We start from the raw sequence: 22,277 nt of genomic DNA, 5'->3' as shown, positions 1-22,277 counted from the left end.
CTGACAGCTGTGCCTTGGCCCTTGACGTTTGGCATGAGTCTTCCAAGCTGTATCAAGTGCTTTGGGCTGGGCCTTAGGCTGGGTGTTGGGTTCACACAGGAGTCCTTGCCAGTTGTGAGCCACCTGCTGCCCACCGCATGCCCTGATGATGCCCTCTCTGGAGGCCTGCAGGCAGAGGGATGAGTCCAAGAAGGTGGGTGCCCCTGGGAGCTGCCCACATTGGGGCTCAGGAGTGTGGTCAAGGCTGAAGGCAAGGACATGGGTGTGTGCCAGCAAGATAGGAAAGGCCTTGCCCAGGCCACTTCATGAATTGAACTGCTCCATGCCACTGGAGTATTAAAAAATCTAAATATTTATTTGCTTCATATTTACAAAGGGAAGAAAGAGACAGAGGGAGAGCCCTGAAATGTCCTCTCTCTTCCCCCACACGTGCACACACACACACACATACACACACACACACACACACACACCCCTGACTGATTAGGCCCCTTGCGCTGCACAGGAGGCGGACACGGCCAGAAGGGACAGGATTTATGTTGCATACTTGAACTACAGCGAGTGTAAGACTGGTCCTATATACAGGGCAGAAACTACGGATGGAGCGTGGGGGCGGCACAACAAACACCACTGTCCTGGCCACAGGGTGCTGCTCTGCACGCCGCCTGCCCCACCTCTCCCAGAGGCATTGCCGGGGCCCCGCTGGAGTTCTCCGGGGGGGAACGGGGCCTGCTCACATGATGCTTGCCGGGGTGAAGACAGGGCCCACACACAGGGTATCTGTGATCTCCCAGCCGCAGGACAGAGGCTTGCACACACCCTCGGCATCCTCCTCCTGGTCCGCAGGCAGCAGCTGCCCTTGTAGTGCTTCCCTAGGGGCGAGAAGAGAGAGAAGGGCAAAGTAAAAGATGTCCCAGGTCATGCCTGGTAGCTGGACTCGGCCAGGCGTATTGCATTCTCTGCCTGCACACACCCCTGGCCTCACCGGACCCCAGCATGAAACCTGGGGAGGCAGACGGGGTCAGGCCCAGGGGATAGATAGCCACCTGCCTGGTCACCTGTGTCTGTCTTTGACCTTCCTAAACCCACAGAATAGCTTGATTGCTCTTTCCAACTGCTGTGCAGGCCACATCCTTGAAGGCCACTTTTGAATCCATCTTAGCCTTCAAGGCAGTCCCAGAGTTAGTTCCAGTTTCCTCTCTGGTCACGTGTATCCTCAGTGCTTGGTCCCTCTTGCCTGAAATGCAGGCCACACCCTCCGGCTGGCCGGCTCCCACCTCCTCAGGGATGGAGAGCTTGGAGCTCCCAATGGGAGCAGCAGCACAGGTCGAACCTCCCTAATCCCAAATGCTCCAAAATTCAAAGCTTTCTGAGTGTCAGCATGAGGCAGGAAGTGGCAAATGTCCCTCCATGAACCTTTCTTCACATCCAAAATTACTTAAAATAGTGTATAAAATCACCAACAGGCTATAGTATAAGATGTACATGCATGGCGCTAGGGCTGTGACACAGCAAGTAAAGCAGCAACTTGTAGTGCTGGCATCCTGTGGGATGCCAGTTCGAGTCCCAGCTGTTCCATCTCTGATACAGCTCTCTGTTAAGGCAACTGGGAAAGCAGTGGAAAATGCCCAAGTCCTTGAGCCCTTGCACCCATGTGGGAGACCCAGATGAAGCATCTAGCTTCAGCCTAGTCCAGACCTGGCCAATGCAGCCATCTGCAGAATGAACCAGCAGTTGATAGCTCTCTTTTTCTCTCCCTCCTCTCTCTCTCTCTCTCTCCCCCTGCCTCTGCCTCGCCTCTCTGTGACTCTGCCTCTCAAACAGATAAGTACATCTTTTTAAAAGCATGCATATACAGATTAGATGATGATGAATGGATTCTGTGTTTTGATTGGGATTGCATCCCCAAGATACCTCATTCTACACATACATGTTAATGTCTGAAAACCCCATAGAAACCAAATGTAATATCCAGCTGGCCCTACGCATTTCAGGCAGGAGACGTGTGAACTGAATTGCAAGTGCCTGTATACTGCTCTGTCTCTCTCACGGGGCTGTGGTGCCTCTGGGGACACTCAGCCTTGCTCATGGCCACAGGCAAAGGCCGAGTCCTGGCCTTGTCCAGGGCGGTGGCTGCTTGTCAAGTGGAATCACACAGAAGCAGGGCAACAAATGTCAGCTTGCCCTGGCTGCTTCTGCTCAGCGTGGCCCCTGCCCCCCTAGTTCTTACCAAGCCACTCGGGACATGGTGTAGGTGATGCGACAGGCCTTGTGGAAGGAACCCGTGCCGACGGTGTAGGCGCCCATGTTGTCAAAGACCAGCCAGTCCCCTACGTGTAGTTGCGGCAGCCACAGGCCCTCAGCCACACAGTCGTAGCCATCGGCCGCTGGGCCCCACAGACTGCTGCTGTACAGGGGCTGTTCCGTGGGTGGTTTCTGTGGGAGACAGGGAGGCCCATGTCAGTTCTCTGGGACATACCACATCCTCAGCACTCTCTCCCTCCCTAGCCTTCTGTGGCTCCCATGGCTGAAGGCAGGCGGAGCCTCCCAGCCTGGCAAGGAAGGCCCTCTCACTTCTCTACATTTGTCATCTCTTCTGGAAGGTTACAGTGCCTTATCTTCAACCACACACCTGCTAGCTGTGTGACTACAGGCAACACTCTGAACCTCTGTGCCTCAGTTTACCCATCTGTAAACCGGGAAGGATAGCATCCACCTGAGTGAGCTGGTCTGAAGAAGACATTTAGAAGTACATGGCTGTTGATGTTATATTGGGGCTTTTAATTGATTGGGATGATACTTCGCCGGCTTTACCTTCAGACTAGAGATGGTCTCACCAAGAAATCGTTGAACTCACTAGGATAATAAGATGCTGGACTTTATGCTTGGTAAAAACTTCCAATGAAAGAACCTCAACTGAATTTGAACTGTGGTAATGCAACAAGGTGGAGAAATCCACCATGGGGAGAGGGTTCAGGGAGGGGTGGGGGGAACCCCAGTGCCTATAACACTGTGTCACATAATGCAATACAATTAATAAAAAAAAAAAAAAAGAAGTACATGACACAAAGCAAAGGTGAGGTAAAAGGCACATGGTGACCATCCTTATTGTCACTGCATTTGTGTGTTTCACTCTTCACTGGCCACTTGCAGACCCCCAAGGGTCCACATTGTCACAGCTCTCCTCCACCCTTGATCCCAGCTCCAGCTCCTGTGACTGGTTGGGGGCCGGGGGGAGGGTGGTATGCTCTCTTTCCTGAGAAGATCTCCCAGAGCCCCTCATTCTGTGCCAGGCCAAGGAGAAAGTGGCAGAAGTACCCAAGTCCCTGCCTATGAACTTCCTGCTAGATTTTTGCCCATATTCCTAAATTTTCTTAAGATTCTTTCAAGGAGTCTTTAAACATTTTAGCAAGAAATGGAATTAAAAGTAAATTTATTCTGGCACAAAACATTTTTGAAATTCATACAAAACTTCTTTATAACACACATTTCTATGAATGTTTTGAAGACATGGACTTCAAACCTGCTTTGCCACAAAATAAACTCACCCTTTAGTTCTACTTTCTATAAAACTTAAAGTATTCTTACACATTCCTTATTCTAAGATTTTTTTTTCCTGTTTAAGGTCAAATAGATACTCCTTTATGTATTTGTATATACTGTTGTCAGGGATCCAGTTTCATTTCTTGTATATTGACAACTGGTCGCCCAACATCAACATTAGACACTTCCCAAGGACCTGCTCTGCCAATCCTGTCGCACCTAAGCTGTGGAGCAGGTGTTGCGAGGCAGAAGGTTAAGCCACTGTCCAGAATGCCTGCATCCCGTACCAGAGTGCCTGGTTTAAGTCGACAGATCTATACTTTTTTTCTTATTACTTTATTTGAAAGTCAGAATTACAGAGACAGAAGGAAAGAGAGAGATCTTCCATCTGCTGGTCCATTCCCCAAATAGCCAAGTGGCCAGGGCTGAACCAAAGTCAGGAGCTAGGAGCTTCACTTAGTCTCCCAAGTGAGTGGAGGGGCCTGAGGATCTGAACCATCTTTTACTGCTTTCCCAGGCACATAAGCTGGGAGCTGGATGGGACTTGGAGCAGCTGGGATTTGAACTGACGCTCCTATAGGATGCCAAGGTTGCAGGTGATGGCTTAATTCGTGATGCCATGATGCCAGCCTCTACCCTGCACTTTTGACCCAGCTTCCTTCTAAGGTAGTAGATGATGGCGTTAAGTACTTGTGTCCCTCTCAACCATGTGGGAGGACTAAGTGGAGTTTCTGTTTCCTGGCAAAGCCCCGGCTTCTGCATGAAACGAAAGTTGGAAAATCTCTCTCTCATCTTTCAAACAAACCAATCTTTTTTAAAAAAAAGTCAGGTTTCCAGTACGCGGGCTTCTCTGTGTTCACAACTGTGTTTCCATGGTGTGTTTTTTCTGTTTCATGCTTTGGTGTTGGTAAGAATGTGACGAGGCAGGTACACATCTCCTGGCTTCTCCGTGTTGGTGTAAAATGGTTCTTGGTAGTCTCTTTGGATCTTTTGTTTTTCTGTAGCATCATCTGTAATACCTGTTCTTTAATTTGTAATTCAGGGCGCCTCTTTTTTTCTTAGTCTAGACCTATATATGATTAAGTGCCAATGCAATCCATTCCAAGCCTAGTCACCTTTTAAGGCAAAAATACCGGAATAAAACAGAAGCACCACAACCTGCTCTCCACATGAAATGCAGTGATCAAAGGTTACACCCTCAATTTTTCACTACAAACATTCCCGCCAAACTCCTATGATACTTGCTCCCTCTGGGTCTCTCTCTTCACCCCACCATACCTCGATGTATGAATGACTCACATACACGTGTTGAATTTATACCTTAAATCTTTATCATGTTAGAACACACAATAAACATTTAAAATGACTATATGGCAGGGCTGACATGCTGGCTCAATTGGCTAATCCTCTGCCTGCAAGCTCTGCCATCCCATATAGGAGCCAGTTCGTGTCCCAGCTGCTCCACTTCCCACCCAGCTCCCTGCTTATGGACTGGAAAAGCAGTGGACCCTGCACTCATGTGGAAGACCTAAAGGGGGCTCCTGGCTTCAGTTCAGCTCAGTGCCAGCTGCTATGGCCATTTGGGGAGTGAACCAGCAGATAGATCTTTCTGTCTTTCCTTCTTTCTGTAAATCTGCCTTTCCAATAAAAAATAAATAATTCTTTTAAAAAATGGTTATATGGTAGAAATCTACCCAACATGTCAGCAATTGAAGAAAACCACATGTTTGGGGACCAGTACGGTGGCCTAGTGGATAAAGTCCTCACCTTGAATGCGCCAGGCTCCCATATGGTCACTGGTTTTAATCCCAACAGCCCCGCTTCCCATCCAGCTCCCTGCTTGTGGAATGGGAAAGCAGTTGAGGACAGGCCAAGACCTTGGTACCCTGCACCTGTGTAGGAGACCCAGAAGAGCTCCTGGCTCCTGATCGGTGTAGCTCTGGCCATTGCAGTCATTTAGGGAGTGAATCATAGGATGGAAGATATTTCTCTCTGTCTCTCTTTCTCTCTGTATATCTGACTTTGCAATAAAAATAAATAAAATCTTAAAAAAAAAAAAGAAAACCTCATGTTCACAGTGCATCATTTTTTTAAATTAAAACAATGTGCAATATCCTACTTTAGGAGGAATAAAAGGGAACCAGGGTGGCGGGATCAGTGAATTGTTTTATTTTACTGCTTAAGCTAAAATTTCTCTAATAAATACCCTGTTTGTAAAAGAACAATTTACATATAAAATAAGGGGAATATAGAGGCTGCAGGACACAGAAGGGAGCTGCGTTTCCTTATATTCACTGCAGCATCCTTAATTAAGACATGTGATTGAGTTTGGAAACTTCTATGGGGGGAAAAAAAACAGAACCATGATACTAGACTAAATCAACAGACTGAAAAAAAATGCATTAAATATAATGTTACATACACATACCTACATATGCAAACTCAAACTAGGTGAACAGAGGATTTAAAAGGCATTAACACCCAAGGGAATAAGGAAAGAAAACTCTGCATTGCTGCCAAAGACCTACGGATGAAGGCGGCACAGAGGGAAACCACTTCAGACAAAGCAGCCAACAAGACACAGAGCACAGTGAGCGAGGCCTGTGGGCTCACTGGGTGCTGGGAGCAGCTGGGAACTGGACACTCGTCCAAGCTTTCAGGGAAACAACCTGGCAAGATGCACCCAAAGGCCAAGGGATGCTCAGAGCTTTTTACCCAGGAATCCTGACCTAGAGACTCAGCCTAAGGAAATAATGGTTTACGAGCAAAAACACTTTATGTGACTCAAACCAGCCAGGCAGAGAGATCAGCAGAGAGCGTTCTAGACAGAGGGAGCGAGTATTCAGGGAAGCATGAGTAAGAATGCAAAAAATTAACGATGGTGCAATATTTAATATTTAATGGAGCAATTTTATAAGCAGGCAACGATTTGACAGAAAAGCAGTTCAGAGCTTTCTCCCTGGCACCGGACAAAGATGAGTGGGACATGAACCCCATTCCCAAAGGGCTCACAGTCCACGGTTAGTCAGCATTAACTATGTGGCCCTGAGCTTCCCATCCATGCAATGGGGGCAACAGTGTCTACCTTACAGGATTATTGCACAAACCAGGAAACTAAATGGGCAAACACTGGAATGAGGTTGGCTGAAATACTACAGGCTTGTCCAAAAGGCCGTGGTCAAGGAGTAGGAGAGGCACGGCAAGAGGGACACTTCATGCACTCAACAAAGCCTAGTCACAGAACGATACGATCCCAATATTACAAAAGAAAAAAGTCTAACACATTTTAAAAACATGAAAGGGCATCATGTTCAAAGTCCCTTTGAAGGGTGTGATGGAGGGTAAGAACCTTTCTCCACTGTGGGCGGCTCACCTTCTGCAGGATGGGGGTGGGGCAGACGTTGTCGAACAGGACCGAGTTGAAGATCCCGTACACGCCATCAGCAAGGTGGTACACGATGGTCTTGGGGGTGGGACCGTTTTCCTCTGCGGGGAGGGCAAAGGTCAGCGGTAACACCAGAGGACTCTGAAGGGGCTGGGAGCAGAGGGCTGGCACAGCTGTGGCACCCACAAGGAAGACAGGTTCATGCAACCACAGGGCCATCCCTTCTTCATTCACAGGGCAGGTCTTGCTCAAAGGGGCACCAATAGCCTTGGTATGTCATGGATATCCATGTCATTAGCAGGGGTCACAGCTATGCTGGGAACATGTATTCTCGCAGTCAGGCAACCCAGCCAGAGACACAGGCCCCCACCTACACCTGAGCCCCTAGTTGTGCCCCCTAGAATAGGCAGGAGAGTAGCCCCCACCCCCAAATCTAAGACTTCAAGGGGTGAAGCCATTGGCACAGGGGCATGCTATAGCTCCGTGGGTGAGCTGGAAGGAGGGGCCAGGGGTGCTGGCTGGACACAACTCCCTAGCTCAGTAACAGGAGCAATGGCATCCCTACACCCCACATAGGATGGCCTCCCTGGACCCGCCTCCCACCCCTGCCACGTGAGCTCTCCTTGGGGAAGAGCTCTCAGTTCTCCGACAGGGAAGCCCATGCAGTAGAGGGAAGCCCCAAGGCCATAGTCCCTCACAGGAACCACCTTGAAGGTCAGGAAAAAGCCTGGATGTGGTCAATGTGGACACAGAAGCTCTGAGTCAGCCCAGCCTGAACTTGAACCCCAGCACTGCCTCCTTCTCAGCTGTGTGGCCATAGGCCAATGACTCAACCCCCCTGCCTCTAGCTGTCATCTACAATGTGATCACAGCCATCGTTTTTATCATGTTCTGAGAAGCATTAGGCTGCGCAAGAGCCTGCCCTGTGGTAGGGAGACAGACATGGCGCCAAACGCAGGTCTGCCCACTTCCTAGCTATGGAGCAATTCACTCCACTTCTCTTTGGTTCTTAGTGTCCTCATCTGTGAAAAGAGGCCAACAAAGCATCTATTCCCGCCCCACCCCAGGTTGTTATGAACTCAGTCTCAAAATAAAAATGCCTAGGATAAAAGGTGTTGACTATGCATCTTGGGGAGAGGGAAGGTTGATGGTCAATTTCCTGGAAGCAAGGACTCTCTATTCCATGTTCTACCCTGCCACCCTAGCACAGGACCTAGAGTGCCCAGCCAGCCACTGTCACCACCAGCTTCAGAAGAGAATGGGGCTCCACTGGTCACATGGCACCTACCTTCCCTGCTGGGCTGATCCAGAAGAACCTCCTTCTTGGCGATGATGCTGACCGCCACGGTAAAGGCAGAGGTCACGTAGTAACGGCCCAGCTCGGCGAGGATGTCCACGCCACAGCCCTCTGGGAAGTACAGGTCCAAAGCTGAGTTGATCACAGAAGCCATCTGGGGGGCACAGTTCCGTGTTGCCAAGGTGGGCTTTGTGCTGAATGCTTGCTCCAGCTCTCTCCACAGCTTCGGTGACTTCAGCGCCTGGCACCTGCCAAGGGCTCAGCAGGTAACCATGTCAGCCAGAATGTAGGAAGGCACGGGCTGCCAGAGACCCTCACCCCTCAGATCCCCCCACCCCACCCGGGCAGGATGCTCTTCCTACAACACTTGGCACTCAGATTCTACAAGCCCAATGTGGCTCTTTCCTTCATAATTCAAAGAACACAGAAAGGAAAAAAGAGCTCAGCATCACCTCTGATTCTATCACTTAGAGGTGGGGAACGTGCGGCCTACAGGCTGTGGAGGGTCTGGCAACATTCAATGCAGCCCTAGCAGCCTCTTTACAAGTTGCTCATTTTGCACGGCCCATGCATGAAGTCCTTAGCAGTGGTTATGGCAGAAAAAAATAAAAGTTTCCCAGCCCTAAAGGTGAGTCTAATCTGTGTTAATTGGTGGGGTAGCACTTACAATTCTGTTTTCAAATCACACATGCAATGATAAGACCTATGTATACATTTTTTTGACTGAGAGAGGAGGAGAGAGAAAGAACTCTATCACCGCTAAATCATTGCCCCAGCTGGCTGCAACAGCTGGAAGTTATCCAGGCCACAGCCAGGAGGCTGGGACTCCCTCTGGGTCTACCATCTGAGTGGCAAGAACACATGGAGTTGAGTCATCACCCACTGGGTTCCCAAGGCAATAAGCAAGGAGCTGGACCAAAAATGGAACAGCTGGGACTCTAACTGTTGCTCCAATATGGTAGGCTGAAGTCATCATTAGTGGTTTATCCCACTATACCATAACACCTGCACCACACTCCCCTCAAGAAAAAACAAAAAACTTTTAAAATTATAAACAGAGGGATTGACACTACGGGCCAGCAGGGTAAGCCTCTGGTGCCTCATATTATAGCACCAGTTAGAGTCTCGGCTGCTTCACTTCCAGTCTAGCTCCCTACTCCTGGGAAGGCAGCAGAAGATGGCTAAGTGTTTGGGCCTCACACAGGAGACCCAACGAAGCTCCAGGCTCCAGGCTCCAGGCTTCAGACCAGCCCAGCCCTGGCCATTGTGGCCCTTTAGAGAGACAACCAGCAGATGGAACATATCTTTCTCTCTCTGCCTCTCCCTCTCTCACTTGCTTCCCAATAAATGTTTTAAAGATGACAAAGATAATGGGGATGCGGATTTGTAAGAATCAGTTTTACTCAACAGGTCTGTGAATGACCTCTCACACAAGTCAAGGTTTTCATCAGCAGATTACACCATAATTTCACTGATCCTGAGCATTACGTGGACCAGGGACACCCATGACCTTCTGTTACAAACAAAGCTGTAACACTCATTTTCGAGGCTAAATCTTCCAGCCTGTCTGGAATTACTACCTTAGGGTCAATTGCTGGGTGTGAATCGATAGTCCAGAGCAGGCCTGTTCAGAGAAGAAGCGACACCTAGTGGTCGTTGGAGGGATTGCCATGGCACATTTTTCTTGGTATCATCTCACAGGTGACCCAGGCTCTGACCCAAGGTTTCTTTGGCCTTTTCCTGCCTTCTGCCATGATGCCTCACCTGCCTGAATGAGGGGGAACAGGGCATACTTGACTCCTCCTAGAGCCCTGTGACATATGTAAATGCAGGTAGTTAAGTGTGAGAACTGGAGTCAGGCAGAGTTAGTGGGTGGCCGGCACTGCCATGGACTCAGGAAGTGAGTGGCCTCTTTGGGCTTCAGCTTGCTCAGCAGCAGCACAAGGTGAAGCAGCGAGATGAACCAAGGATAGCACAGGACACACACGACCATCATGTGGCTGCCCCCACAATCTCTACACCCTCCCTGCCCCTCACTGTCACCTCAAAGAGTCCAACAAGCTGCCCCGGGGTTTCCAGGGTTACCTCTTCGAATCTCACTTTGGCCCCCTCTATGCCAGGGAAGCCACCGCCAAGGTCGAGAATGTGCATCCTGTGACCCAGCTCAGAGCCCATTTCAAACACCAACCGGGCGTCCGCGATGGACTGGGCGTAGGCCTGAGGGTCGGGACAGCCACTGCCGATGTGGAAACTGGGGAAAGAGGAGAGGGCATTGGCTCACCTGCCTGGCTCCGGGCACCACCACACTGTGCCCACTTTACAGAGGCACTGACTGAGGCACCAAGGGTCTCAGTGCATGTGAGGGGTGGAGAGGAAAGAGACCCCCAGGTCTCTTGGTACTTGGCCCTCCTCCCAAGCCCTCTGTGTTTCCCCAGGAAGTGACCCTTCCAGATGAGGATCAGAATCCCAGGATCTGGACATGCCTCCAGTCAGGGCTGTAGCCCTGGGGAGGTACTTGGCCTGCCCAGGGAGGCTGAACCATCAAGTACTGACTGATCGATGCTAAACTCTGGGCCATTTGTGTCACTTCTGTCTAAGCCTGCAAGGAAAGCCACAGACCATGGCTGTGGCCCGGGAGCTAGCAAAAGGCCCTAGAAGCCAGGTCCCGGATAGCAGCTCCCAGGATGAGGCACTGAGAGGAAGGGAACATTTCAATCCTGAAGATCCTCTCCAGCAGCCCAATTCCAGGCCCAGGGGTGGCTTTGGGGAAGGCCTCAGACTAAGATCTGCTCTGGGGAAAGAGAGGCTGTGGGCCTGGCTCGGCATGGGGTGATGGAGAGTTATGGGGTCCCCGGTGCTTACCTCACCCCCACCACCTCCACTTGGCTCTTCTTGGCATTTTCCAACAGGTGTCTGCAGGACGCCAGCGCTGCTCCAAACTTCAGGCTCAGCTGGCTTGTGGAGTAGGAGTTGGCCGTGGCAACACACAGAACCAGCCTGATGAGACATGCAGTGCACCCCTCCTGCTGGGGAAGCCCTGCCTTGCCCTCGCCTCCAGCCACATCCCTTGGCACCTTCATGTGGCTCGCAGTCAGACAAGCACACAGGGTCCTCTCCAATCCCTACCCCCCCCCCCATTTCCCAGCAGAGCCAATCAGGCCTAAGCATCCCAACAGGCCATGGGCGTCCCTGGTCCACTTAATGCACAGACTTATCCCAAGCTGGCCTAAGCATCCCGACAGCCATTCCTGCAAATGGCCCCCAGCCCAGATCTCACCACCTCTCTGTAGAGCTCCTAATTCTCCCCTTCAGCCTCCACACCAGCCATGGTTTTGCAATCTCCACACAGGAGATGAACCTGTTTTCAGCAAGGCCTTATGGAGAAGCACCCTATCATGGCAGAAGCCGCTTTAGGTGAACCTAACCTAGCAGGCTGCTCCCACTTGCTGGAAATGCCAGGATATGGAGGAACCCGTAAAAGCCGTGGCAGAAGGGAGACATTAGGCCAGCCCCTTTCCTGAATCTACTTCCCATGACTAGTGCCACTCATCATCTCCTACCCCCACATACATGGCAGGTTCCAGCCACACTAGAGATCTGCTTGCCCTGGAACAGCCCGTGCCACTACTACCTGCCATGCGTTTGCCTGTGCTGTTCACTGTCTGCACCCACTCCAATGGCTCCTCTGTCACGATGCTGTGCTGGCCACCTCCTCTTCTGGCTCCATGATTACCATGGGCCTCCCTCTGGTCAGGGCTGTGGCCAGCTGGTTCCACCTTTGCTCTGCTCAAGGGACCACTCTCCCTCCCTCACCCACCAGCCTAGCCCCCTGGCCCATCTTCACCCCCACCCTGACCAGGAGCAGCGTCTCTGCTTACTTGGTACTGGGATGGCTCTTCACCACCTTTGCCAGCTCCATCTCGTTGTCAAAGCTCAGCAGCTGGACCCCGTGCTCGGCAGCATACTTGATCTGTGCGATTTGCTTACAGGGGTTGGCATAGATGATCTTACTGGCAGGGACACCAATGTGCTGGACCAACTCCATCTCTGCCTGTGGGGCCCCAAACGTGGTGGTGTAGAGGCCCCTGGGCCTGCTGGCCCATGGAGCCCAAGAGAGTGAAGAGAGCGGCAAAGTTAGAGCCAGGCATGCGCCAAGCACCCAGCAGGTGAGACCTTGGCTAAGCAGCAGACATATAGCAATCGGGACTGTTGTTCTTACATGACTGCTGGGCACAGCCACGCAGGTGCACCGCATGGCCATGGGATTCAGGTGGTCCTATATACAGCAAATAGGGCAGACTGGCACACTTTTTTTAAAACTTTGTTGTCATTCAAATAAATGATTACAATGATGAAAACAAGCAAGTGGCTTAAGAAAGAGGAGCATTTTCTAATTCACACATTAGGTAACGTATGGACTGACAACAGGTTTCTGTCCCATTTTCCTGGCAAATTTAAATACTTAGAGAATATCCTTTGGCAAGCAATATAGAGGTTTCTCAAACAAATTAAAATATAATTACTAAAAGATCCAGGAATCACTCCAGGTATAACTCCAAATGAAATGAAATTGGTGTCTTAGGGCCAGCGGTATAACTATTTAAGCCTCTCTGCCTGTGGTGCTGGCATGCCATATGTCATCATCGGTTTACATCCTGGCTGCTCCACTTCTGATCCGGCTTCCTACTAACGTGCCTGGGAAAGCAGCAGGCAACGGCCCAAGTGCTTGGACTCCTGCACTCACACAGAAGACTCAGAAGAAACTACAGGCTCTTGGCTTTGGATCAGCCCAACTCTGCTTATTGTGGCCATTTGGGGAGTTTATTAGCAGACAGAATAAATCTCTCTCTCCTGTCTCCTCTCTCTCTCTCTCTCCATCTCTCCTTTTCTATAACTCTGCCTTTCTAAAAAAAAATCATTTAAAAAAGTCAGTACATCATAAGATAGCTCATCTCCTGTGTTCACTGCAGCTCTGCTCACAGCAGCCAAAGTGTAGAATCAGTTAAGTGATGGATGGATGGATAGATGGATGGCCACAGTATTTATGGATGCCTGAAGGACTACTATTCAGATCTTAAAACAGATGAAATCCCTGTCATTTAGAACAGCACAGATACACCTGGAGGATGCTGTGTTAAATAAGCCAGTCAAAGAAAGATGAACATGCAGGGCCTGGCGCAATAGCCAACTAGTGGCTAAATCCTCGCCTTGCAAGTGCTGGGATCCCACACAGGCACCAGTTTGTATCCATTTCCCATTTCCCATCCAGCTCCCTGTTTGTGGCCTGGGAAAGCAGCTGAGGACATCCCAATGCTTTGGGACCCTGCACCCACATGGGAGACCTGGAAGAAACTCCTGGCTTCAGATCAGCACAGCACCGGCTGTTGCGGTCACTTGGGGAGTGAATCATTGGATGGAAGATCTTCCTCTCTGCCTTTCCTCCTCTCTGTATATCTGACTTTGCAATAAAAATAATTTTTTTAAAAAAGCCTTTCTCTCTGTAAATCTGCTTTATAAAGAAAAGATGAAAATGCATGACTTCACCCCTGCATGGGATCTTAAGTCAGTCAGTCAGAGAAGCAAAGATGAGAACAGGGTTGCCAGGAGCTATAAGGACGCAGGGGGAGCAGCAGAGAGATGTTGTTGATCAAAGGATACAGTTTGAATTAGGAGGAGGAAACTCAAGAGTCCTGGTGAACAACAGGATGACCACAGTTAACCGTAATGTATTTGCACCTACAAATCGCTAGGGGAGGGCTGGGGTAGAGGATTCAACTGCTGCTCTCAGCACCCGCATTTCACATTGGAAGACCAGTTCGAGTTCCAGCTATTCCAGCTTTGACCCAGCTTCCTGCTAACACACCTGGAAATGCTCAAATACTTGGGTTCTTGCCAACTCCATGGAGACCCAGCTGGAGTTCCTGGCTAATGCAGGCATTTGGAGCTCGAGCAAGTAAAGATCCTGCCCTTCTCTTCCCTCCCCTCCCCTCGCCTCTCGTGCTCTTTCTCTCTCTCTGCCTTTCAAATATATGAAAAGATTTTTTAAGAAAAGGAAACTGCTGGGGCTGGTGCTATGGTGTAATAGGTAAGGCCTGCACCTGGAGTGCTGGTATCCCATCTGGGCACCATTTTGTATACCAGATGTTCCACTACCAATCCAGTTCCCTGCTTATGGCCTGGGAAAGCAGCGGAGGATGGCTCAAGTCTTTGGGCCGCTGAACTCAAGTGAGAGACCTGGGAGAAGTTCCTGTCTGCTGACTTCAGATCAGCTCCGCTCCAGCCATTGCAGTCATCTGGGGAGTGAACCAACAGATGGAGGGTCTCCATCCTTCTCTCCCTCTTCTGCCTCGTCTTCTGTCTGTATAATTCTGCCTTTCAGATAAAAGTAAGTAAGTCTGAAATAAAAACTCCCCAACCCAAAAAAATGTCTGCAAGTTAATAATCCGTTAATTAGTTTGCTTTAGCCATTTCACAACGTGCACACATATCCACACAGCAGTGTTGGCAACCTCTATGAAGGGCTGGAGTAAACACTGTAGGCTTTTGCCAGCCACATCATCTCTGCTGAAACACTCAGCTGTGTCTGTGGCACCAAAGCAGCCACAGACAACACAGAAGTGAATGAGTGTGCTGTGAGTCCTTACAACTTTGTATTTATTTAATGTATTCATTTCTTTAATTTGAAGGACAGAGATCTTCCATTCACTCCCTAAATGCCTGCAATGGCTAGGACGAGGGCCAGGTCACCCAAACACTTGCGCCATCATTTGCTGCCTTCCAGGATGTGCATCAGCAAGGAGCTGGATCAGAAGGGGAGCAGCCAGGAACTTGAACCAGAGCTCCCAGAGAGGATGCTGGTGATGCAGTGGTGGCCTGACCTGTCACACTACAATGCTGGCCCCAGAGCCCACTTCCCAACTGAAGTCTGATGCTCTGTGAGTAATGAAGTCGAGAGAGCCAGTTTGACACCTGGTAGGAGACGTGAGAGCCATTTTTACCCTTCCTGAGTTTGTAGTAAGATTTTTTTTTTTTAAGATTTATTTTTATTGCAAAGGCGGATATACAGAGAGGAGAGACAGAGAGGAAGATCTTCCATCCGATGATTCACTCCCCAAATAAGTGCAACGGCCGATGCTATGCCAGTCTGAAGCCAGGAGCCTCTTCCGGGTCTCCCACGCGGGTGCAGGGTCCCAAAGCTTTGGGCCGTCCTCGACTGCTTTCCCAGGCCACAAGCAGGGAGCTGGATGGGAAGTAGAGCTGCCAGGATTAGAACCGGCGTCCATATGGGATCCCGGGCGTGCAAGGCGAGGACCTTAACCACTGCGCCATCGTGCTGGGCCCTGTAGTAAGATTCTAACCAACATAAAGGATTGCAGCCCAGCTGTTCACACATACTGCTTTGCACAATGCCTGTAACTCTCCTATACTACATTTACTGGCCACATCTTAAGAACAACAAGATTTGGTGCCAAGAGGGTCACCTGCCTGTGGCAGTGCAGCCAATGCACAGCAATATGAGATACGAAGGCCCAGCTGCCAGAGGCTCCTGTGCCGTCCACCCCAGCTGTGAGTAGATACGGAGCCTCGGCCCTGCTCGCTGCGTGGCCACACATGAGAGGGGAAAGCAGGGAGAATGCCAGGCACCTGCGCTTTCCTTCCTGCAGGGAGGTGGGGGTGGGCGGGAGAACACCTCGGGAAGAGGGTGGTAAGCAGCTCACAACACTTTCCTTTGGCAGCAAAGTGAGTCTGTGCAGAAGGAGCTGTTAAAGGACCAAGTGCCCAGTGTGGGCAGGGCAGGGCAGGCAGGGCACGGCAGGCAGAGCAGGGCTTGTTGTCAACTTTAGGCATGCACGTCTGGCTGGACAACTAGGAGTGTGGGGCCACCAATGTGGTGCAGGAGCTTAAGCCACTGCTTGTGGTGCTGGAATCCCATACTGGAATGCCAGTTTGAGTCCTGCCTGTTCCACTTCTTATCCCGCTCCTTTTAATGGATCTAGAAAGGCAGTGGAAAATGGTCCAAATACCTGGGACCCTGCCAACCACATGGGAGAGCAGGATGGGGTTCCTGGCTCCTGGTTTCAACACCGCCCAAGCCCTGCCTGTTACAGCCACTTGGGGAGTGAACTTGCAGGTACATGACTGGAGAGTGTACGTGTGTGTGTGTGTGTGTGTGTTTCTGTCACTCATTGAACTTTTTAAAATAAGATCTGTATGTTATCACTGATTACTTTTTAAAAAAGAATACATAATTGCACTGAAGGGTGACAGGCCAGACAGTAAGAGGACAAGCAGTGTCACCCAGACCAGGGCTAATGTCAACACGCACAGATCTCCACACCTGCCGAGTCCAAAGCACCATGGGACAGTTTGTATGCTGCGAGTATCTGGTTATGTTTCATCACAAAATCACAGCAGAATTTACTTTCTGTATCATTTATGTATTTTTTAAAAGTGAAGATGCTACTTCGCTTACGACAGGTTATATTCCAACAAAACCACAGCAAATTGAAGCAAAGCGCTAACACCTCAACCCACCAGGTACCCTAATGGAGGTACACAGCGCCCTGTCAGATAGTGGGTAACCTTATTGTGATCATGGTCTGCCCGGGTCAAGGTCAAGGTCAATGCCCAGCAGCACCAGGGGGATGATGCCGCATATCGTCAGCACAGGAAAAGGCTGCAGCTTCCAAGGACTCTTCGTCACTTTTGTAAAGTAGAAAAGTCAGAACTGAACCATCCTAAATCTATGCTACATTCCCACAAAACCAGACCGGTGATGGCCAATGAAACGACAAAGCTACTTTCTTTCTGAGTGAACAAAGAAATGATTTGAATAATTCAACAATTAACGCTTAAGATAAAGCGTTCGCCGGATCCTGGAGATCGCAAGGGACGTTGGGAAGAGGAAATTCATTATGGTAGTGAGAATGGAGGCTGGGGAGCAATGGCTTAGGGAAGGGCGTGCTGAGGGAGGTGAGGGTAATGACACCATCAGGTTTCCCAGCGGAGGGGTTGGAGGAGGAAGTGGACTCCAGGGCAGGACGCCAAGGAAATGAGAAGATGCCAACGGAGACCAGCAAAGGAATGAGGGCCCAAGGTCATTGGGAAGGTGACTCAGGAGGACCAGAGCACCAGGGCAAACAGTGGCTGTGCTGGCCCTGGGGTCTGTCTATGCAGCTCATGCCCAAAGGGATACACTGACGCTAAGCAAGGCTGCCCCCACATCTGACCGGGAGAGGGCAGCCTCAGTTCAGGCAGTCTCAATCCCTTAGAAAAGCCTACCAGATTCCACCGCTGGGGGGGCGGGCCTCTCCCAGCCCTGGGAGTGCACTGAGGGCGCCAGCAGGCCAACCCCTTCCTGAGGACCTTAGGAAAGGCATCAGGGACCACACTGTTCAGACACCAGGGACCTCCCAGTGTGTGACCCTGGGGGTGTGGCTCAACCTAAGTGCATTGTTTCCTTGTGCATCAACCACACTTCCGCCAGGCTGTTGTCAGAATCCCAATAAAACAATGACAACACAGGTTGTTTTGAGAATAAAATGAGATCATGTACAGAAAGTAGCTGGCAAAGTGCTGGACGCAGCAGACACTACTCAGCAAAACAGTGGACACTTGAGCTGTCCCTATACATCTCCAAGGTCTCTCAACCCTGACACTCCACAGCTCTGACCTTCAGGCTACAGGGCCAAGCACTTCACCACTCCTGGATTTCCAGCTGATCAGCGTGGGGGTCAGGGGTGGCTCCTCCTCTTCACCCCCAACCAAGTGGGTGGAAAACGATCCTGCAGGATGCAGAGGCCGGGCTGGCGTGCTGCAGGAGGCACCACCAGGAAGGGCCACAGTCCTGGCCCTGCCACCAGCAAGCCACACGCGCTTGGCCCTCAGCTCCCCCAGATACAGTATTAGCATCTCCCTGACCGCCACACAGGACTTAAGGTAGGACATGCAGGAAATCAGAGTGAGAGAGTGCAAAGCCAAGAGCGAGAGGCTAGCACCACCCAGAGAGCTCACATTCAGTGATCTGGAAGGTTACCCCACTCATCCTGTGCATTCCACCCTGGCCCCCTCTCTCAGTCTAGAGTCTCTGCACCCCAGAGCCAGCATCTCCCTTCACTGCAGCTCAGGGCACTAAGGGCTGTTGCCTGCCCCATCAAGCCTTTATTCCTGCCACACCGTCCCTATAGCAGATCTCCCCCACTGCCAGAGGACAGCTCCTTTCTCCCCTAGGAAGCCTTTCTAGAACTCACCTCACAGCACCCAGTCACGCTGAAGACCAGCAGCTCACAATACCCACCAGGCATGCTCCTATCTCAGGGCCTTTGCACCGGCCACTCCCTGCTGGAAGGTTCCCCTTGTTACCCACAGGCTTGGGTCCTTGGTGCCTGTAGGTCAGTATCTTCACCGCAACAAAGCACGGCTCAGAAAGACCATCTAAACAACCCTTCCCTTTCACCCAGCATTGTCTGCTTCTCTTTCCTGCTTTCTCTACGCAGTCTGACTCATCAGAAACTATCTGCCGGATGAACCAATGAGATGTGTTCAAAGCTGTCGTCTGAGGACACCTCATAGCCTACAGTAAGAACAGAAGGAAAACAGACAAACTAAAGGTGTAAGTCAAAGACAAGAGTCTCTCCCCCACTGTGCTGCCAACCCCGCCACACACAGCTGCGGCCTTGGGGGTCGTGCTGCCAACCCCGCCACACACAGCTGCGGCCGTGGGGATCGTGCTGCCAACCCCGCCACACACAGCTGCGGCCATGTGGCTGGGGCCCGACAAGCACTAGATGACAACATGTAACATACACAAGTCTGGTCGAGGCAGAACGGACTCAAGAACACAGCAGAAACCAAACGAGAGAGTCAGCAGAGTGGCAGCAACCACAAACCCTCAAAGGGTTAAAGAAAAAAGCAGCCACACATTACTGAGATTGTAAAACAAAGCCAACAACATGGAGGTGTTTTGCTTTGTTTTAATCAAAAGATAACGCATATAGCTTTATGCTAAAACATGAAAAAGCTCCAAGCAGGGACCCACCTAACCAGGGACACACAAGGCTCCAAGTTGGAATTCCAAAGGCCCAAAAATACCACACTCGTTTCTCCCCAACTCACCCCACCGACCTCCATCCTGAGCAGGTGGCCTTGCCAGAGGGCAGGGGCCACTCATGCTCCCCAAGCACCATCCACACTGGCAGAACCACGTGTGCTTTGCAGGTAGGCACATCAGGCCAGTGTACCAGCCCAAGAGAGGGGGTGGGGCTCACCTTGTTGGCACAGCTGAAGCCCAGTCCCAACTCAGCCAGGACCTTCAGCACGCCTGGGCTGCTGTTGCACTTGACCGAGTAGAAGGGCCGGACTCGCGGCAGGCACTTGAGAAAGCAGAAGTGCTTCCTCACCACAGCACCCAGGTCAGCCACCGAGAAGGCAGCCACCTCACCCTGCAGGACAAGAGGGGCACAGGTGTGAGACCTCTCCCAACTGCTTCCCCATGCATGCCATCCACGACCTCCCAACTCCCTGCTCTAAGTATAGCACCGGCACAAAGCCACCACCATGCTCAAAACTGCTCTGGACTCCCCACCAACCTGCAAAGGACCAGCTCCCCAGCCTAACATCCCACCTGCCCCTGCCCAGCTCCAGCACCTCCCCACCTCTCCTCTGCAGTGGAAATTCCAGCCACAGGCAGGACCATTTTCCCACCTCCAGCCTGTTTCCACCGGGCCCCTCCAGTAGAATGGGACAAAAACCTAACCTATGGTCCAATCCAGTCCAAATGCTGCCTCCCCAAGCCACTAAGGCAACTCTGCCTGTGATGCTCCCACTGCAATTGTCCCCAGGTCAGGGGACAGTGTCTGCTGTGGGGCAGGGTCTGTTCTGCGGAGGCCAAAGGCCATGGCCTTCAGTCTGCTCCCGCCACACACAGGTGCTCAACAAAGCCTCCAGGTGACAGGTCTGCACTGCAACCCACGCCAGCGGACATGTTACTAAGGTCCTACGCATACGAGGCCCTGTGAGTGAGACTGCCTTCCTGAGGCTGCCCTGGGACTTGGCTTCCCTTTTATGCAATAAATTTTTGTAATCTAATGCCCATTTGGCACCTGACCTTATATTAAGGGTCAGGGAACACCAGGCAGGGCTCTGACCCTGAAAGGGTTTGAGTCTAGAAGAGCATGACCAAGCCTTAAGTCATGACCGAGCCTTGCACCAAGTGGGCATGTCGACACCACGCATTGGGGACCACCAAGGGAGGACAATGCAGAGGCATGCTGAGTGAAGGTGAGAGGGGCTGAGGGGAGATGGGGCCAGGAAGGGGGCACAGCCTGGGCAAAGGTGTGCATGGCACCTCTGGGGAGTACCAGTGGAGTGGCTGAGCTCTGACTGGCACAGTGGAGGCTGTGTAAAGGTGCCTGGACCCCACAGACATAGCTCCAAGCTTGAGCAGGGCCAAGATACAGTGGCAGGTGGACGGGAGCCTAGGACACAGGACAAATGAGTACCCTGGTGCGTTACTTCAGGAGGCAGGGTTCACAGGGTTCCCCACAATTGCATGCGGGAGCTGAGGGAAGGTCCCAGGCTCTGAAGGGGGTGTGCCATCACGGGGGAGGGGAGCCGGGGATGTAGGAGGGGCAGGCACCTGGCACAGTGAGGGGGTGAGGTCAAGGCACAGCAATGGGGTTGTAAAGGAAGACGAAACCCCAGAAATGGCCAGGCTCTGGGGCGTGGGGGGCCCTCACCGCGGTGGCCTGCGAGGCCCCCAGCGTGAGCTCCTCCAGCAGGTCGTGCGTGCTGAAGCCCTCCTCCACCATCACAAAGTCGGCTTCCCTCAGGTAGCCAGCCATGCTGAGGAACAGCAGCCAGCAACCTGGATGGCGCCCCTGCCGCAGCCGCCGCCTTAGAAAGTATGCAACACACTGCGGAGGGGGCAGACAGAGAACACGGCTGGGGGGCGGGCTCACGGCTCCAAGGCCACCCCCTTCCAGTCCCACCACGCGCCCCTTCCCCAGGGCCAGCCCGGGAGGGGTGGGCGGTCTGGAATCCTAGATTCCACACTGGGCCCAGGCTTTGTATCTTAGATGTCACTGCTTCTTGGAGCCTCAGTGGCTACACCTCTAAAATGGACTTTAAAAAAATCCTTTCCAGTTCTGTAATTCTGGGGTCTTCAGATAGAGGGCCTGAAGGAAAGGAAAGAAACCGGGGAAACTTGACGCCCCACTTAGGGGTCCTCCCTCCCGACCACGCCCACCCGGCGGGGTTTGGGGTGGCCACACCCAGGTGTCTCCACTGGAACGGAGAGTCCACTCCAATGCTGCATGACCTTGAGTATGCTCAGGCCGGTCTCGGGGGGCTGCAGTTTCCCCATTTGGAGAGGGTGTTCGGGGCCACTAGGGACGTGCTAGAATACTAAGCATGCTGAGGATGGGGGGTCGCCACGCGGCGGGCGAGGACCGCGAACCCCAAGGCCAGAACGGAATGCTTGGGCTCTGTGCCGGTGACCCCTCCCGAACGCAGCGCCGAGGTCCCAGGTCCTCCGCCCCCCGGAGCCCCCCTTACCAAGCCCCGTCCTCCTTCGCGGGGGCCAGAGCCAGGCGTGCTGCTAGGGGGGGTCGCCGGTGACCTCGAAACTTGTGCAACACCCCGAGGGGGAGTGGCAGTTGCGGAGCCGAGGCCCCTGCTGTGAGAAGGCAAGCGGCACCCGGCGGGGGGGGGAGAGCGAGTGAGCGCCCCAGCCCTGGGCTGTCGCTCCCCGACGCCACCCCCACCCCCGCAGCCTCTCCCTACACTCGCCTTAAAACGCATTTACACGGCTTCGGCCCATAGGTCTCCCCAGCGAGTGAATCGGGTCCCCGGCGCCTCCGCTCGCTCGCTCCCCCCGGCTCGGGCCCCGCGGCCTGCGCCCCGCCCGCCCAGCAGCCACCGACCCCACGCCCCGCCCGCCGCCCACCGCCCGCTTATATAGGCCCCGCCTCGGCCCCGCCCAGGCGCCAGAGCCACGCCCCCGCTCGCTGGGTTGCCCCGGCAACCGGGTGCCGCCATCCCATTGGTCGATTC

The 22,277-nt window shown here is 52.2% G+C and overlaps 1 protein-coding gene across 7 annotated transcripts; it reads right to left on the bottom strand.

The window, feature by feature from the left end:
- Positions 1-463: 463 nt before the first annotated feature.
- Positions 464-22,159, bottom strand: AZIN2 (antizyme inhibitor 2). 7 transcript variants are annotated; one of them, XM_040974395.1, is made up of 11 exons: positions 22,014-22,135; positions 21,780-21,897; positions 20,963-21,139; positions 19,493-19,666; positions 12,104-12,276; positions 11,088-11,222; positions 10,311-10,476; positions 8,217-8,379; positions 6,917-7,029; positions 2,231-2,436; positions 464-872 (listed from the first exon to the last, which is right to left on the bottom strand). In XM_040974395.1, the coding sequence occupies exons 3-11, from the start codon at positions 21,065-21,067 to the stop codon at positions 734-736; spliced, it is 1,374 nt and encodes a 457-aa protein (XP_040830329.1). In that variant the 5' UTR covers positions 21,068-21,139; positions 21,780-21,897; positions 22,014-22,135; the 3' UTR covers positions 464-733. The 7 variants fall into 7 exon arrangements, with proteins under 7 accessions (XP_040830329.1, XP_040830325.1, XP_040830327.1 ...); XM_040974394.1 differs by having other exon boundaries at positions 575-872; positions 21,780-21,900; positions 22,014-22,144; XM_040974392.1 differs by lacking the exons at positions 21,780-21,897; positions 22,014-22,135 and adding an exon at positions 7,422-7,442 and having other exon boundaries at positions 575-872; positions 6,917-7,101; positions 20,963-21,067.
- Positions 22,160-22,277: the final 118 nt, after the last annotated feature.

The sequence above is a fragment of the Ochotona curzoniae genome, unplaced genomic scaffold (genome assembly GCF_017591425.1).
Source record: "Ochotona curzoniae isolate NIBS_2020 unplaced genomic scaffold, NIBS_Ocur_1.0 contig_2404, whole genome shotgun sequence".
Classification (NCBI taxonomy): Eukaryota; Metazoa; Chordata; class Mammalia; order Lagomorpha; family Ochotonidae; genus Ochotona; species Ochotona curzoniae.
Note: the sequence above shows the minus strand (reverse complement) of the source record. Positions and strands in the feature narration are given on the sequence as shown.

Excerpts from the sequence above, each read along its gene's own strand:
- AZIN2 (XM_040974391.1), bottom strand. The coding sequence starts at position 22,025 with ATGCGTTTTAAGGCGAGTGTAGGGAGAGGCTGCGGGGGTGGGGGTGGC. Across the intron at positions 10,477-11,087 it reads GTGGAGGTGGTGGGGGTGAG|TTTCCACATCGGCAGTGGCT; the intron begins GTAAGCACCGGG and ends CTCTTTCCCCAG. Across the intron at positions 7,030-8,216 it reads GGATCAGCCCAGCAGGGAAG|AGGAAAACGGTCCCACCCCC; the intron begins GTAGGTGCCATG and ends CCCTCCCCGCAG.